At 43.2% G+C, this 16,857-nt stretch overlaps 1 protein-coding gene across 1 annotated transcript in view; it reads right to left on the bottom strand.

The window, feature by feature from the left end:
- The window catches only part of SLC27A6 (solute carrier family 27 member 6), a 61,689-nt gene extending 56,756 nt beyond the window's left edge, over nucleotides 1-4,933 (bottom strand). Inside the window, exon 1 of the mRNA XM_065406422.1 lies at nucleotides 4,453-4,933. Within this exon, the coding sequence (XP_065262494.1) occupies nucleotides 4,453-4,933 (481 nt within the window). The remainder of the gene's footprint in view (nucleotides 1-4,452) is intronic.
- Between the last annotated feature and the right edge of the window lie 11,924 nt (nucleotides 4,934-16,857).

The following is a 16,857-nucleotide window of genomic DNA, read 5'->3' as shown; positions in this document are numbered from 1 at the left end:
AATGCACACTGAATTTCTCCACCAGATGTTTTTAAAGAGCTCATTCTACACTTGTATTACCCATGTTTCCAGAATAAACAGCTCTCTTGGAAGAAACACAACACAGCATTTCTGGTGGTACCTGGTACATGTACATAAGCAGATGGCAAAGCAAGCCATAGGTTGTGAACTTAAGCTTTCTCTATTTTGTTTATTTTTTTCTTAGTAACGTACTATTAAACTTTAGGGTTTGTTTTGCAGTGAGTTATTATTAGCTCTAATCTTTAACTATAATAGAGTAAATAGCAGTCCTGTATGTTATTTACATAATGTTTGTCTATTCAGAATGTATTAACTACTTAGCTTTCCTGGGAAAATTCATGTGTTAATGGAGGTGGAGCTCTCCCCACGCCCTTTTCTCTATTTTTCCCTCTCCTGCTTCCCTATGAACAATTGAGCAGGTTTGTGACATGATGTGAACAACCTTAATACATAAATAATTGTTAATTGTGACCTTAGAATAATAGACAAAATACCTTTTGGCTTTAACTGCCTCCTGCATTGCTAGTCATACAAAAGGTTTTCTCTATTTTTCCAAACAAAGAAATAATGCAAGTATTTATTGGCAGGCAGATATGAACCCACAGTAATAACTGATAGAAATCGGATTATGAGATCAACTTGTACTGAACAAAATCTTACTCGGTTCATTCAAAAAGTTTTATGAAATATTGCTGACAAAATATTTGAAGGGCACTGATGCATATGCTAAATAAGCTGTGACAACCCAGGTAGCCACCAATGATCCTTTTAACAATAAAAGGCCAGTCCCGAACTCCCCATTTTTAGATTCATTCCCTCCATATACTTAGTTCCCTGTCAAAAAGGCTCTCTCTGTTCCTGCTAAATTGTGTTCAGCAAAAGCCAGAGGTGCTGGAGGTACAGCAGCACCTCCTGGTTTGAAGTTATTTCCATTATATACGGGGTTTACAGTTTGGTTCAATGGCTTTCAGCACCCCCACTATAAAAATTGTTCTAGAACCTATGGCAAAAGCTTGCAGGTGTCATCAGATGTAGCTAAGAATCTATGTTGCCTGCCATTGCTCCCTTGAAATGCCATTGAAGACCGTGCAAAAGATTCTAGAATGTGTTTAGGAACTACAAATACTTAGTGTCTATTACTGATCAAACGCTGGGATGTATCTGAAGGAGGCACTGACTCAGGTAGGGGACCCAGTGAGTTTCCAGGAAAGGGAGAAGCAAGCAAGCAAAATGGGGAGCCAAATCCCATCTTGGAACAGTCCATAAGAGTCCACCCTGCATGTCTTTAACTCTGTGCTGCTCTGGATGTCTCATAATACTTATTTTTATAATTTAGTTTAAATAATCAAGTTAAATGTCAATTATTATCAAATATCTATTTTATCAAGAAAACAATTTCCCTTTTAAAACCTGATTAAGGATCCTGATGCTTGTATGTCACAGTAGCTGTTCTGAATTCACAAGCACCTGAAAATATCTCACTCACTCCCCTCCTCCAGGACATTCACAGAATATGATCTAAATTCATTCCTAGTTTATCTTGACTTCGGCCAGTGTAAACCAGGGTTCAGGAGCCATAGCGACAGGACTTCCACAAGGGCACACAGCCGTGGCAGAAAGCAACGGCAATTTCCTCTCTGCCAGGAGGCTCCTAGGCAGTCAGTGAAGCTGGGGGAAAAAAGTGGGAAACACTGGCCAAAGAGGGGCCATAATCAGAACAGCTAGGGGATATAATTCTGCATATCCCCCTAAGCAGCCTATGTTGTCAGGGGCCGCTGACAAAGCAACCCTCTCTCAGTGGAAAGCCCCAAGCAATGCCAGAGCTGGAAATACTGTTCAGCTGCCATTACAGGTGCCAGAAAGTTCAATGTGCACTTTTCTGTGCTAGTTGGAGTAACTCTGGTACTACGCCTATGCTGTTAACACTTACTACTTCTATACAACTTCCTGCAGTAAGGGATACAATTTGCAGTTACAATTTGTCAAAAATGCTCATTTAGCCTAGGTAGGACTGCATGATTTGGCTCTTTTAAGGATTAGATTTCACTGCCCTTACTCATCTTAAGTAGTATCTTACCCATATTGAAACGATAGGGACTAACTGAGTAGTAAGGGTGGTAGGATCTGGTTGTAAGTGATCAGAAGTTTCACAGACATGAATCTCCTCCTTCCACTCTAACACTAAAGAGCCTCAATACATCAGGATTAACTGTTTTAAACTATTACATTGAGATATTATATACATTTTGAATAAGACACGTAGTGAAAGAGAAAAATGTAAACTCAATAGGTCATTATTAGAGATGGTTGGGAATTTTTCAACCAAACTTTTTTTTGCCAGAAACTACTAACTGATTGAAACGGACCCATTTTCTTCCACCTCCCAGGTGAGAGTCTTCCACCAGGCTATGCAGTCAGTCTCTCCTCCCCCCCGTCTGGCTCGCTTAGTTATTTATACAAAGTGGAACAGCCCCAACAGGAGAGGAGATTGAAAAAGCCCTCACCTTAAAATAGTCAAGAAGTGGTTACGGCCCTCACTTGGGATGTGGGAGATCAAGCTCCTACTTGGCCTCATTTGCAGGGTCTCCCTCATCACAGGCGAGCGTCTTAATCACTAAGCTTTTGGCTATTCTGGGGTCTCATTCTTAAAACTTTTAAAAGATTTAGTTTCATCACGATGAGGAACAGGAAATTTTTTGAATGGGATAGGAAAACCATCTCCCACCCACTGTAGTCATTATGTGTTTTGTGATCCTGCTGAATTTGCATTGCAGCGCTGGTTCTAATTTCAGTAGCTTGCGTAAATAACACTCTTCTCCACTCATATTTTTCAGACACTTGTACGAACAGTAATACAAACTGTAGTACAAAACATCCAATGAAACTAAAAATAATCAGGGGGAAGTTTTAAGATTACTTTTAAAAATAGAAAATCGCCACTGTAGACAGTGTGGGGAAATAGAGCAGGGGGGGCCTTCTTTTTAATAGCCAGAGCTGTGAATCTGAAGGCCCTGAAATAAACCCTCCAACAGAGATCTGTTATGCTGACTGCCCTCACAAAGAGCAGTACAGGCCTAAAGCCTGAGCAAGACAGTTCTCTGCCAAACTCGGTCAAGGGTAATGGCCAGAGGGGGGGGGGGGGGGAACCGCTGGAAAAATAGAATATCCGCTTATATTAAGAAATTGCCTTTGCAAAGAGCTAATCATTTTTACAGTTGCAGCTATCTGCAAAATTTCCCAATTCCAGCTATCTGCAAATTAACCAATCATAGACCTTCTTTTAGCGTCCTATAACCCCCCCCCCCTTAACCCCTAACCGAAAAACCCCGGAAAATAACATGTGCCTTGCCGAGAAATGTACCCAAACTGATGCCAAGTACCATCCCTGGGGAAAACCACCAAGCGCCCCTCTACCCAAATAAAGACCCACTTCTCGGAAAATAATGAGGAGGGTACCGGGTGGAGGGGGGTCGGGGCTGACCCCAACCCCAATTTCTTAACTCATGACGTATTGTTTGTACTTTGCTTGCGGTTTAATGAAATAAAAACCCGCCTGCGAGCGGTCCTCGGTGTGTCAGTCTTCGGACTGCACCCCAGTGCACTGGTATGTATGTCAATAAACTGGCCTCAGGCTTGAGTCTTTGAACTAAAATCACTGCGTGGGTATCTTTGACCACGACAATTCTATGTAGAAGGAATTCCACCAATCAGGTGAAAAGGGTGCAAAATCCCTCTCTCAGCCTAGTAAAGGCACAGCAATACGTAGAAAACCAGAAACAAGGCACAGAGTGCAGGTTGAGGTAATAATTTTAGAGATGGGACAAAGCTGCATATTTAGAGTGTAAATTTTGAAACACACACACTCCAACCCCAAAGATCAGGAGTGTTCCAGTCTGAGATTTTGCTTAGTTTTTTTATAAAGATGAAGAGCCATTTGCAAAATTAGCACCTGGATTTGGATGCTGAAGCTCTTTACCAATCAAGCTGATTTTGGATATGTGGTTTTGGTTTGAGGCCCTCTCTCATAAACACTAATTACATTGTACAATACACGCAGGTCAAAAAAGGAGTTCTATCTCCTCTGAACACAACAAAAATCCACCCATAATTTGGAAACTAACACAAAGTGAGCTACCCCTTATTATTACATCCCTCTCCTAAATGCTAGTTGTCTGTTGTATGTTTGCAGGGGTCATCTTCTCTATGCCACACAAATAACACAAAACTTTTTTTAGACTGTAAGCTGCTTGGGTTAGGAACAATATCCTCATAAGCCTACCACACAAAAGGGACCTGCTCATGATTTGGGGGCCTCTTGGTGCTACTTTAATACATCATCTGTCTAAACCAGGTCTCCAAAGAAAGGACGTGGGGAGAAATGCAGTGTATGAGGTTAAAAGCATAAGTATACAAAACAAGTATATACTGTACCTGCTCCCACAATAAGTATCTTGGGCTCACAGCTGCTGATACAATGCAGAAGAGACCTGGATCGGATGTTGAAGTTGAGGAAAGCCACCACACAGCCCAGCTTGGCCACTCCAAACCACACATGGATGAAGTCAGGTTCATTGCTCATCAGCAGGGCCACCGTATCCCCCTTTTCCAGAGCTCCTTGTTGCAGGAAGACCTGAGCTACCCTGTTACTCCTCCTATCCACGTCCTGGTAAGTGTGAACAGCCCCTTCATAGAGGATGAATGGCTTGTTGGGCTGTCTTTCAGCTTGTTTCACAAACCTGTCCAGCACCGTGAAAATCTTCCCTCGCAGCCTGTAGATCTCCACGGTCAGCCCATATTTTATCACTTTAAGCAGGTATTTCAGGTCGTGCCAGAAGTAGGGGAAGAGGAGTTTCTGGATGAGATGCAGGGAGACAATCCCTGCTGCGGCGCCCGTTACCCAAAAGGGTAACATCGGAACAACCGGAGCAAACAAGCTGCGAACAACAAGCAACAGCAATTGTTGCAAGCGCCTCACCCACCCAGCAGTACTAGGGTGCTTTAATGGGGTCCCTGAGTCTGGAGAGACAGGTCAGAGTCCGAAAGGAAACTCGGGAACTCCGGCAGCTGTCCCCCAAAGAGCAAGCTGGGGGAACCCGGGGCGGGAAGAGACGCGCACGAGCAGCTCAAAGAAGCTCAGAACAAGGCAACAGGTGGAAGATGGGCAGCCCCACAGCAGGCCCCACTGACCAGCGCAAGCCAAGAGCTCCTGCTGCCCCCGGGGTCCCACCGAGCGGAGTGAGCCAACACCCCCTGTCAGTCTCCAGGCAGAGCCAGGCAAGTTTCCTGCGTTGCACTTCCGAGTCTCGGCGAGCAGAGGTGGCAAGAGCCCCCTGTCCTCCCAGCAAAGGGAGGGGAACGCGCCACGCCGCGCCTACGGCACCCAGCGAGCACAATGAGCCCGTGGACACCCAGGGAGCGGAGCGGGACTAGGGAGGGTCCCCTGCGTTCACTAGGCAGAGCAAGGTAAGTGCGGCCCCCCGCCCCAAGACCCACTGAGTGGAACAAGCTTCTCCCCTACACCCCGGGACTCACTGACTAGCACGACCTCCTGTCTGGGGCTAAGGTCAGACAGGCACTTGCGGAGAAGACGGGTGGGGAGTCTCGGTGCTGCGATTCCTGCTGCGCTCCTAGCTCCTTGCATAAGGCGAAGCTAAAGCCTCTGCTGCCTCACTCCACTCCACCCCTCCGCTCCGCTGGGAGCAGCGCTGGGGGACGGCCCTTGTATATAACAATGGAAAGGGAGCCGCCCTCTTCCGCCCCCGGCTCAGGAGCTAGCTGGCTAGCCGGGCACGCTACTTGGCCCTGGCCAAAGCCATTGCTGGAGCCAGTAAGTAAAAGTGGGAGTCTGGACCCCGGCAGAGCAGACGGGGTGAGCAGCGGGGATAGGCTGCCTACAGCTCTCACTCAAGTGAGACAAACGTGACTAGTGTTACCATATGTCCCACTTTACCAGGAACCTTCTGGCTTTAGCTCTTTCCTGGGACATGTGGTCATAGTGCTGGCCCCTCTATCTGCTTCAGCCCAATGTCCCCTTCCTCTCCCAAGCCCACAACCCTAGAACCCAGCTACACATCTTAACTCCCGAACCAGTGATCCCCCAGATACCTTTCCCAACAACCCAGTACCGTTTGTGATTTATAGTGTATCTCACAACATAATATTCCCCCCCTTAAAACAACAGATCTTGGAGCCAACGGAAATGGAATGTGTGACAATCAAGTTTCTGGTACTCCTGGTTGTGGAGAGAAGCTTGAAAATGTGACCCAAGTGCACCCTGAAGTTTAAAAAACCAGAAGGTAAATAAAAAGAACCCCCAAAGTGTATTATTTAATAATGTTACTATCTTGAGGTCAGTCACCTGATTTTTGAACACTCGGGGTTGGCAGTACTAACCCCCCAACAAATCCAGTGGCTCCCCTGTACCTCACCCAAGTCCCTTTAAACATGGCAGCTCCCCCTCCATCTCCTTCAAACACCTCACTACAGTAACCTGCCTCCTCTCAACCCAGAGGTTCCCACTAACCCCTGATTGCTCCAACCTTCATCAGATCTGAGGCACACCTCTCAACCAAACTCATTTATTCTCAGACTCCTCAGGGAAGCAGAGTGGTTGCCTTTCCCTCCCTCCCTCGGCTTCTGGTGGGGGTGGCCCACTGGCTTGCTACCTCATCCTTGCTCTTTGGGAGACCATCAAGGGGAGGACACAAACAGCTCCCTTGCAGAATTTCCTATGTAAGTTGTACTGAACATGCTCACCCAAACTGAGTAAGCTCAGTAACATCTGCCGCTGCCATTGCCCTCACTCTGCCCTTACTTGGAATCAGACTCTGCTGCCTGCTCTGTGGAAGGTTTAAAAAGGGGCAAAGGGGGCAAATCGGAGGGGGGGGGGATGGTCAGGGTCTGAGCAGGGGGTGGAAATTTACTGGCGGGGCCAGGGGGAGAGTCAAGCATCTGTAGGTAGTGGCAGGAGAGGGGCTGAGGGGCAAAATCAGGGAGGAGGGGTAGGAGCCTCCCTTCATCCTGCCTCCCCTGTAACATCTTAACCAGACAGTTTCTCCCCCACTGTGTAACCCCTACAACTGGTGTGTAACTACAGCCATGATCTGTCTCTCTCTGAACAACAACCCATCCACACTGCCTACAAGTCCATTCAGCCACCCTGTCTCACTCTCTGCAACACTCCTCCCAGTCAGTCTCCCTTCCTCCCAGCCTTCCTGCTCTTCTTTTCTCCCTCTCTACATCCCAGTTACTCTCACTGCCTGCAATCCACCCTGTGGTGTGCTGCTCTTCTCATTAAGACATGGAGAGCTTGTATTTAATACTTGTTGTTTTTATTTCAACATTACATAACCTTTACACAACGCAACCAGAACCTGGGTTGTCCGCAACCTGCAGTCCAGAGCCTCACCTTCTCAGATGGAGGCTGCAGCCCACTCTCTTCCAAAACCACAGCTGCTCTACCAGTTTCCCTTTTTAATTAAAACAAAAGTATAGGGTTGTGCAGGCTTTGAGTGCATATGTAGGTCTGCAGTCAGTCTTTTCTTTGCAGTGATAGTACCACATATAGTCCATTTTTCAAGGCATCTGCAGAAATTGTTGTAAGGCAGAAAACATCAAAATATTATAGCCACCCTCTGTTCCTATCTCCCCACCACCCATACATATGTAACCCTTCTGCCCCTCTGAGTTGGCAGCAACAAGGGCCGGGTTCAGTATCTAGGGGTTCCGTTTCAATAACGCAATGCAAAACCGGCTCGAGCCCCCACCCAGTGACCTGGGACAATTACATACCACCACCACCACCCCGGCGCCTCTAGGAGGCAATACTTCCCCTCTCCTAAGCACGGAGTCTGAGTGTAGCAAAAGCCTTTTAATAAAGGAGGGAAACAATGCGGCATTATGTTGGGGAAACACCACAAACAGGAGTCATAACACAAACCATGAGCAAAAGACCCACCTCCAAGTAAGTTTGGCAGTGTCCTTTTCCCCTCAGGGTCTTAAGTCCAATCACCCCAAAGTCTCTGTCCCTGGTCAGTGCTGCCCCAGAGTTCAAAAGTTTATCTGCAGAGTTTTACCCCCCCCAGCCTGGGCGGAAATATGGGGGGGGGCACACGGAATGTTAAGGGGCACCTTACGTGGTCCGAGGCCGACTGCCCCACCTCTCCATGGAGTTCTGCTGCAGCCTTTACCACAAATGGCTCTGCTCTACCAGCCGCGCCGCTCCGCTCCTCCAACCGTCCCACAAACTGCTCAGCTCTGCCAGCCACTCCACTCCACCAGCCATCCCATGAACCGCTCCAGCTGCCCCAGCAAATGGCTCAGCTCCGCTCTGCTGGCTGTTCCATGGGCCACTCCAACCGCCCCAAAAACTACTCGGCTCTGCCAGCTACTTAGCAATATTTCTTCAGGCTCCCCCACTGGTTAACAGCACTCAGTGATCTCAGCTCAGCAATTTTAGTGATTTCAGCTCTTAGTGATTTCAGCTTGTAGTAGGGGAGCCCCAGTGCTGGTGCACCATTGGCCCAAAGTGAATTCAGTTCAGCAACTTCTAGTTAGACTCCTAATGGAAGCAAACTTAGCTCTGCTAGTCAACAGTGGAGAGAGGGGGTAGTGCAATTGGTGTTCCAGGCCCTCAAAAGGGGCCCATACCATCAGCTACACATACCTGTCCCCAACCTCTCTCAATTCACTGGGTTTTGTAACCCATTCCCCTCGTCTAGTGAGTGCTACTTAGTTACTGGTGAGTCCCTCTGTCATACAACAGTTCCACTGGCCTTGATTCACAGAATCAGGGTAACAACACTTTATTCTTCCTGCCCCAATAACAGAGAAACTGGGGATCCCACACCAGCCAAAGTAACCACTTTCAGTTGTTGTTGTCGTCCCAGGCTTTTTCAGATAAGAATAAGGCACTTGAAGGATGGGGATAGAGAGGGGAGGGAGATGGCTCTTGTTTAAAAATCTTGGGACTATAGGATTGGTTCAGGAAAATGTATTCTATGATGCAGCTGTAGAAAAGCATCTGAATGGTCCGATCCAAAGGCGGAGATAACAAGCCTGAGGGGCTGTGAACCTTGGAAACTGCCACTTTCCCCAGGAACAGTTGGTAGGACAAGATCTCTCTGACTTAATCATGTGCTATCTTTGCCCTTTGCAAAGGGGCTTTCTTTTCCCTTTTCTTGCCCTGTTCTCACTTTTAACCTATCTTTATATGTTTCTCTTTTATTTAACTCTTTTTAAATGCTCTTTTCTATTAACCTCCCTTTAGTAAGCACATGGTAAAATGTATAAACAGTCTCTGCTTTATAAAATTCTTTTTTTTGCCGTATGTGTTCTTTTTTAACCTATTTTTCTCTTTTATTTAAGGTTTTTAAATGCTCTTAACCTACCCTTATATTTAATACACCTTTTAAGTTTCTCAATTTTTATTCTTTAATAACATGCCAAACTAGTCCTTTAAAATCACCTCTCCTTACTAAACGTAACCAAACAACCTTTCTTTCCTTTTTTCCTCTAAACCTTACCAAAGCATTCTTTTTTAATCTTTAAGCTCTCTCACTCTATTCTTTCTACCTTTTTCTCTAAACAACCAACCAAATGCATCAAAGCACAAGCATGCAACATACTCCCTATTCAAACATTAAAAAAAAAAAATCATTTTTTTTTTCAAAATGTCCAACGGTGCTAAACCTCGACACAAACAGGGACGGAGGGCGGGACATAAGCCCTAAATGGAGTGTGGAAACCTGTAAAAAAATACATGGTGATGAATGCTATTGAGGTATATATTACTCCCATTGCAGTTTTCATGTCATGTTTTGTTAGTTGTTTCATATCGGGTCTTTTTTTTCCTCATAAAATGTCAAAAAGATTATTTGTGTAAAAATTCACTGGCACTAAATGGCTTCATCATTCCATTAACTTATAAAAACACCTAACACCTTAATGAGATGTTTAAGTGTTATTACAACAGGAATATTTCCCCCAATTCTAAAGCATAGCACAGATCTGTATTCTGTAAACTCAAAGATATTTAAATAAAGACCTCAGTAAATTGCTCATAGTACAGACTAATAGTCCTTCCAAATACGGGTGTAAATTTTCTGTTCAAAAAAGTAGCTGCCCAAGAACAGTGAAAGTATAACCACCAGATTAATTCATCCCCAATTATTACTGAATCGTTTTTGCTGGCTGTTCCACATTACACAATCTGAAAATTGGAGCTGGGCAAAAAAATGTTCACCAACTTTTTTGGGGGGAGGGGGCAAAAAATGCAGATTCAGAAACACAAATATTTCACAAATTCACATCAACTTTGGTTAAAAAAATCCTAATAAATTTTTTTAAAAATCAAAGCATTATGACATTTTAAAAATGAAATATTTTAATTAATTTTTAATTACAGAATTTGTTACAGAATTGAAATGCTTGGTTTCAGTTTGAATGAAACATTTGGTTTTTGGTTAAAAAATCAGTTTGTCTTTTCAATTCACAGAAATTTCAAACATTCATTTTTGAAAAAAATTGAAATAAAACTTTTATTTTTTCAGAATTGCCAGTGAACTAAACAATCAGTTATTTGCTTAGCTCTGCTGAGAAGACTGTTCACTATTCATTGGGAGAAGATTTGACTGTTATAAAAAGGGTGTGGATCACTTTCACAGCCTCAGCCTTGCTGAGGTTCCTTTCCGTGCCCACAGAAACTGAGGGCAAGGGGACTCGAGAATTCATGTAAGCTAGAATCTGTGTCTTAGGTATTAATATAATGAAGGACAAAAACACATCAGATCTATTATCTGAGCTACAAACTTGTAGTAACCAAATACAACAATGTGGGGGGGGGGGGGAATTGACTAATTTTCACAGGTAATTTTCACCATTTTAGAATTACAGTGCTGCTCAAGCTTGTTTAATTTTGAGCGTACTTATGACCCCGGCTGCTGTCCCACCCCTACCTCCCCAAAAAATATGAATGCTTTTTAAAGGCAGTGGTGATGTTATGCAGGCAGATTTATATAATTGTTTTATGGCACAGTTGACCCATCTCCTTCCTTGGTTCACTCCCAGGATATTAACCCCTGCTTTTTATTTGTTAAAAAAATATGCTATTGGATGGATACACCACATAGATATCCCATACAACCCCTCCAAACGGTTAAATACATTTAGATACTCTACATGTTTCAACATTCAGTTAGTGTCTGGATACAAAACTTAAGAATGTTAAAAAGAAAAAAAATATATGGAATTCTTAGGCTGGATACCCAGTTACATCCAGTGGTTGCCTCATAGCTTTGTCCAAATTTCTGGGGGGTTGGGGGGGGGGAGAGAAAGAAATAAAGTAAGAGAAGAACAATAGTAGATGAATGTTTATTTATACTAGATGAAATGCTTAAATCTTTTGAACAGTGCACAGTAGAATGGAAACTGCCAGTTACCTTATTTACAGTTGCACAGTACTTTGCCATAGACAATATTTGAGGAGCTGGTGGTAGGGACCGATATGAAAAAATAAGATAGGATTATTTATTGATTATTAAGATTAGTGGGAGTTAGAACTCCCCAGTATTTGAAGCCATTTTACAAAGCCCATTACAAGTAGAGTTTAAAAGATTTTGTTTTAAAATGATGTATCAGGTTTGGAAATAAATTGTGAAGAAGAATTGGAATGCAATCTGGACTACATTTTTTTAAAATTAAACACAGATGAATCTCCTCTTACACAAATAGTCTTCCAGAAAATAGCTACTTACCAATCAAATTGCAGATTTAAATGTCAAAGTTATCATGTAAATATAAAATGTGTTCTTCACATGTCATGGTTGTGTTCCAAGTTATCTGAATACTGGCAGGAAAATTCAAACATTGTTGCAAAAACTGGAATTGTCCAAAACTGTGTATATTACACCTCATGGTAGGACATGCACTGAAAATACATTAAGAATAGGCATTGTTTTATTACTAGCTAAAAGAATAAGAGAGGGAGATTTTCAAACACACAAATAAAGTGTTAGGCAACCAATTCCTATCAGATCTGAATGGTTGTGGCTACCTGAACATCCATTTCTAAGCTTAGAAACAAATTCTGACCAATGTAATAGATCACATAAGCCATTATTATATTATATAATGCACTTGCACTAATACAGAGGTACTCATGTTGGTTAAAGTTTTGTAGCTCGTTTATTCCTTCATCTCTCAAAGGTGGTTCTTACTGGGCATGGATGTTTAACTTACCTTTTTTAGCTGCATTATAAATTGATGTACTACTGTCTTAATATAAATAAAAGCCCATGTTAAAGTGACTTCTTCCAACATTACAGCTTTTTGTATTTACTTTAGGGAATTTTCTATATAAGGAATCTTAAAAAAAAAAAAAAAAACACACACAAAAGAATAGAGTTTGCATAGCTAACTTATGTAAACAGACATACTGTACTGTAAATCTGCTTCCTTCTCATAAAACACCATGCTAAATATAATATTGTTTTTAACTCTTTAAAAATAAAAATAAAAGAAAATATTGAAGATGCTGCTATAAAGATGTGGAAAGTGAACTGCAAAAAGTTACATTCAGAATAAGTTACTTAACTAAGGGTTTATTTACCCTAGGGGTTTAAATCAGATTAAGTTGAGTTAATCTGGTTTGAAAATGCTTGCATACACACTAAAGTCCATCTGAGCGCACTAATCCTGCATTTATCATGAACTCTGGAGTACGCTTGCCAAGTGCACTACGTTTGCTGTGAAACAAATTAGCTCGGTCTACTGTTCATGTCACTTTGGCAGTCCTCCAACAACTATCCAATACTGCTTTGCAGGCCACCATTACTGACCTGTCTGTTTACCTGTGTGACCTCCACTGCTCTGTTGTTAAGTTGCCAGGATGTCTCCTCTCAGGCAAAATCTGGCCTTGTGCCAGTTTGAAATAATTTGCTCCTGGATTCCAGTATATCAGCAATGCTAGGAAGCTGCTACAGAGGCCCCACGTCACGCCTCAGGCAGCTGCTTGGAGCCATGCTGAGGCCCTAGATCTCATCACCATCTGGGGTGAAGCACTGGTGCAGGAAGCGGTTGTGGCCAGTCACTGAAATAAAGATCTGATTTTGGACATTGCAAAGCAGATGTCCATGAGGGGTCATGACTGGGATGCCAACAAGTGCCAAGTATTGAGCCAGTAGCTCAGGAGGATCTACATTAAAACCAGATGGCAAGAAAAAAAATCCAACAGGGGACATGGAACCTGTCCCTTTTTTGAAGAACTGGACAGGATTTTGCACAACTGTACAACCATGGAAACCAGAAAGGTTGTGGTACCTGCTGCCTGCTCTCTTCGCTCAGTACCCCTAGCCTCTGAGGATGCCCAGCAAGACTCAGAGGATGAGAATGAGGAGGCCAGTGAGGAGCTATCCCCTGACAGCCAGGATCTTTTTGGGACTCAGGATCCTGATGCCAGCCATATAGAAAGCCAACCTGATTCCTCCCCTGCAGCAACAGAGCCCGAGTCCCAGCCAAACATCCATACCAGGAGGCAAATCATCTGGAGAGAGCTTCAGCATGTGAGAACTGATCTTTACAATTTATTTGCATCGTGCTATATGGGCATGCTAGCTTCTGTTATGGGTACCCCATGGCTGCTGCCATTTTAGGTAGATGTGAGCTAGAAGCATTTCCAAGTCTGGAATATGAACAACCAACGGAGTTTTTTCATACTCCCACAGTCAGGGTACCTACAACAGCCAGACCCTCAAGAATAGGGCCTGTATCAATGGCCAAGCGGCTGGACAACATGAGAAGGCAAAAAACAGAAAACTCAGGATGAAATGTTCAAATCTTATGATGGTGTCCCAAAGAAAAAATGAAATGGCAAAGAGGTCGGAGGCAGTATTTGTGGGCAGAGAGGGAAGAAGTCAGGGAGCTCTCCCAGGAGATTGTAGCAGTGGCCAAGGACGGCATGGCAATTTCTAAGGAAAGCATTTCCATGACCAGAGAAAGTATTGGAAAAATAGACAGGGAGATGCAGAGGCAACCCATGGACACAATACTAAGCCAAAATGTAATGCTTTAAAGCAGGACCCTGCCATGTTCTTCAGGCCCTGGATAATACAGAATACTGGGAACATCAGCAAGTCCATCAACCCATCCTCCTAGCTCTTCTGTGTCTTATCTCTCAGTGCACCTCTGCTCCTCTTGCAGCTCCATGGATACTTAATCCCTCTCTCTCAGTCCTGAGGGGGCAGCTGCAGCCCAGTCCTTTTCTCTTCTTCACCACGGCTGGGTGGGGGAGGGCAGCTCTGTGGGTTCTTCACCCACTCTCCTTACAAGGCCTGGTGTTGCAAGGTGCTGGGCTTTTTTTCTGCATCCTCCATCCTCTTGTGAAAATGTTGTTGGCTGTTCCCTCTTCTCCATCCCTTCCCCACCTATCAACACCTCTTGGGTCTGGAGGGGAGAGAGAAAGAACTGCTCCAGTAGGGACTAAAATTGCATTACTTATTAAATTGAGCAAGCTGGCAACACTGTTATGGAAAAGGATTAGTCACTTTCTGCATGTGGCTGAGATGGCAAGAGAGGGGTACACACACATACACACACAAATCACAGAGGTTGTGTGCTTGGTTATGGTGGCTATTAGAGTGTTGTCAAAAATGGAAAAAGTTGGAAGAGGGGAAGGTTGGGGAAGAAAAACTTGTCAGGTTGAAGAGAGGACAGGACGTATCTGGGGAAATATCTTGTATTAGGAAAAAATATAATAATTATACAGTACGATGTGTACAGTTATGAACAATGGGATTAGTTTTGTTTGTGGTAGTACATCTTTAAATTTCTAAGTACTCTTGCTGTGTGCAGAGTTCAGCAGCTAATTTGTTCTCAGAGTTGCTTGTAGAGTAGACTCCATGAGAGCTTAGCATGTGACTTTACTTTTGTATTTTCTTTTTGATTTCTTTAATTTCAATGGGAATTTAAATTTAATTTTGAATGGGAAAGTAAAAATTCTGGTAATGAGGTTGGGATTGTAAAAGGACAGAAAAGCTGAATGAAACTTAAAAGGAGTGGGAACACTCTCCTGATTAAAAACAAAGCAGAGTAAAAAATGTAAAATGGTCCCATCTGGACAAATGTAATGTTTCCAATTTAATGGGAAAAGGAACAATTAGAGATATATGTTCAAGCTTCTGCCTAGTATTTTTATACAAATGTTACTATAGACCAATGCAAGAAGAGCAATCTAACAGTGGTGGAAAAGGTGAGCAGCTTTCAAATGGAAAATTCTGTAAATTTCAAAGCCAAACACTTCCAGAAATTATTTTTGTTAAAAAAAGTGATAGAGTGGTATTGTAATTTTCAAAACTGAGACTCCTATACTCGTTCTCTACTTTTGTTAAAAAATAAATAAATAAATAAATCTTTCATTTTCTTTTTCTGGGGATGAATCCGAGGCATGTAGCGAAAGAGACTTGTCTGTAGGACCCTTACTTTATTTTTTGCAGAAATTGGAAAGTATGTAGCAAGAGAGGCAGGGGATTGGAGGAAGAGAAAGGATAGTCTCATGGTAAGGCAGTTGAGTGCTGCCCTGGAGAACTGATTCTATCCCTGCCTTTGCCACAAATTCTTATGTGATGGTAGGCAAGTCACTTCAACCATATTTTCACAGATGGTCACTAATTGTATGTTCCTTATTTTCTGGGTGCCATACTTGAGACTCTGGGATCTGACTTGAGAAACACTGACATTCACAGTTGAGGTGAATGATGAACACACACATTAAATGTATGGAGTCCCCTTCCCAAAGCTGACTCACTGAACATAAGAACGGCCGTACCGGGTCAGACCAAAGGACAATCTAGCCCAGTATCCTGTCTACCGACAATGGCCAATGCCAGGTGCCCCAGAGGGAGTGAACCTAACAGGCAATGATCAAGTGATCTCTCTCCTGCCATCCATCTCCACCCTCTGACAAAGAGAGGCTAGGGACACCATTCCTTACCCATCCTCGCTAATAGCCATTAATGGACTTAACCACCATGAATTTATCCAGTTCTCTTTTAAACGCTGTTATAGTCCTAGCCTTCACAACCTCCTCAGGTAAGGAGTTCCACAAGTTGACTGTGCGCTGCATGAAGAAGAACTTCCTTTTATTTGTTTTAAACCTGCTGCCTATTAATTTCATTTGGTGACCCCTAGTTCTTGTATTATGGGAATAAGTAAATAACTTTTCCTTAACTACTTTCTCCACATCACTTATGATTTTATATACCTCTATCATATCCCCCCTTAATCTCCTCTTTTCCAAGCTGAAGAGTCCTAGCCTCTTTAATCTCTCCTCATATGGGACCCGTTCCAAACCCCTAATCATTTTAGTTGCCCTTTTCTGAACCTTTTCTAGTGCCAGTATATCTTTTTTGAGATGAGGAGACCACATCTGTACGGAGTATTCGAGATGTGGGCGTACCATCGATTTATATAAGGGCAATAATATATTCTCAGTCTTATTCTCTATCCTCTTTTTAATGATTCCTAACATCCTGTTTGCTTTTTTGACCCGCCTCTGCACACTGCGTTGACATCTTCAGAGAACTATCCACGATGACTCCAAGATCTTTTTCCTGACTTGTTGTAGCTAAATTAGCCCCCATCATATTATATGTATAGTTGGGGTTATTTTTTTCCAATGTGCATTACTTTACATTTATTCACATTAAATCTCATTTGCCATTTTGTTGCCCAATCACTTAGTTTTGTGAGATCTTTTTGAAGTTCTTCACAGTCTGCTTTGGTCTTAACTATCTTGAGCAGTTTAGTATCATCTGCAAACTTTGCCACCTCACTGTTTACCCC

Source organism: Emys orbicularis, chromosome 6, assembly GCF_028017835.1.
Source record: "Emys orbicularis isolate rEmyOrb1 chromosome 6, rEmyOrb1.hap1, whole genome shotgun sequence".
Taxonomy (NCBI): domain Eukaryota; kingdom Metazoa; phylum Chordata; order Testudines; family Emydidae; genus Emys; species Emys orbicularis.
This window is presented reverse-complemented; position numbering and strand designations above follow the sequence as displayed.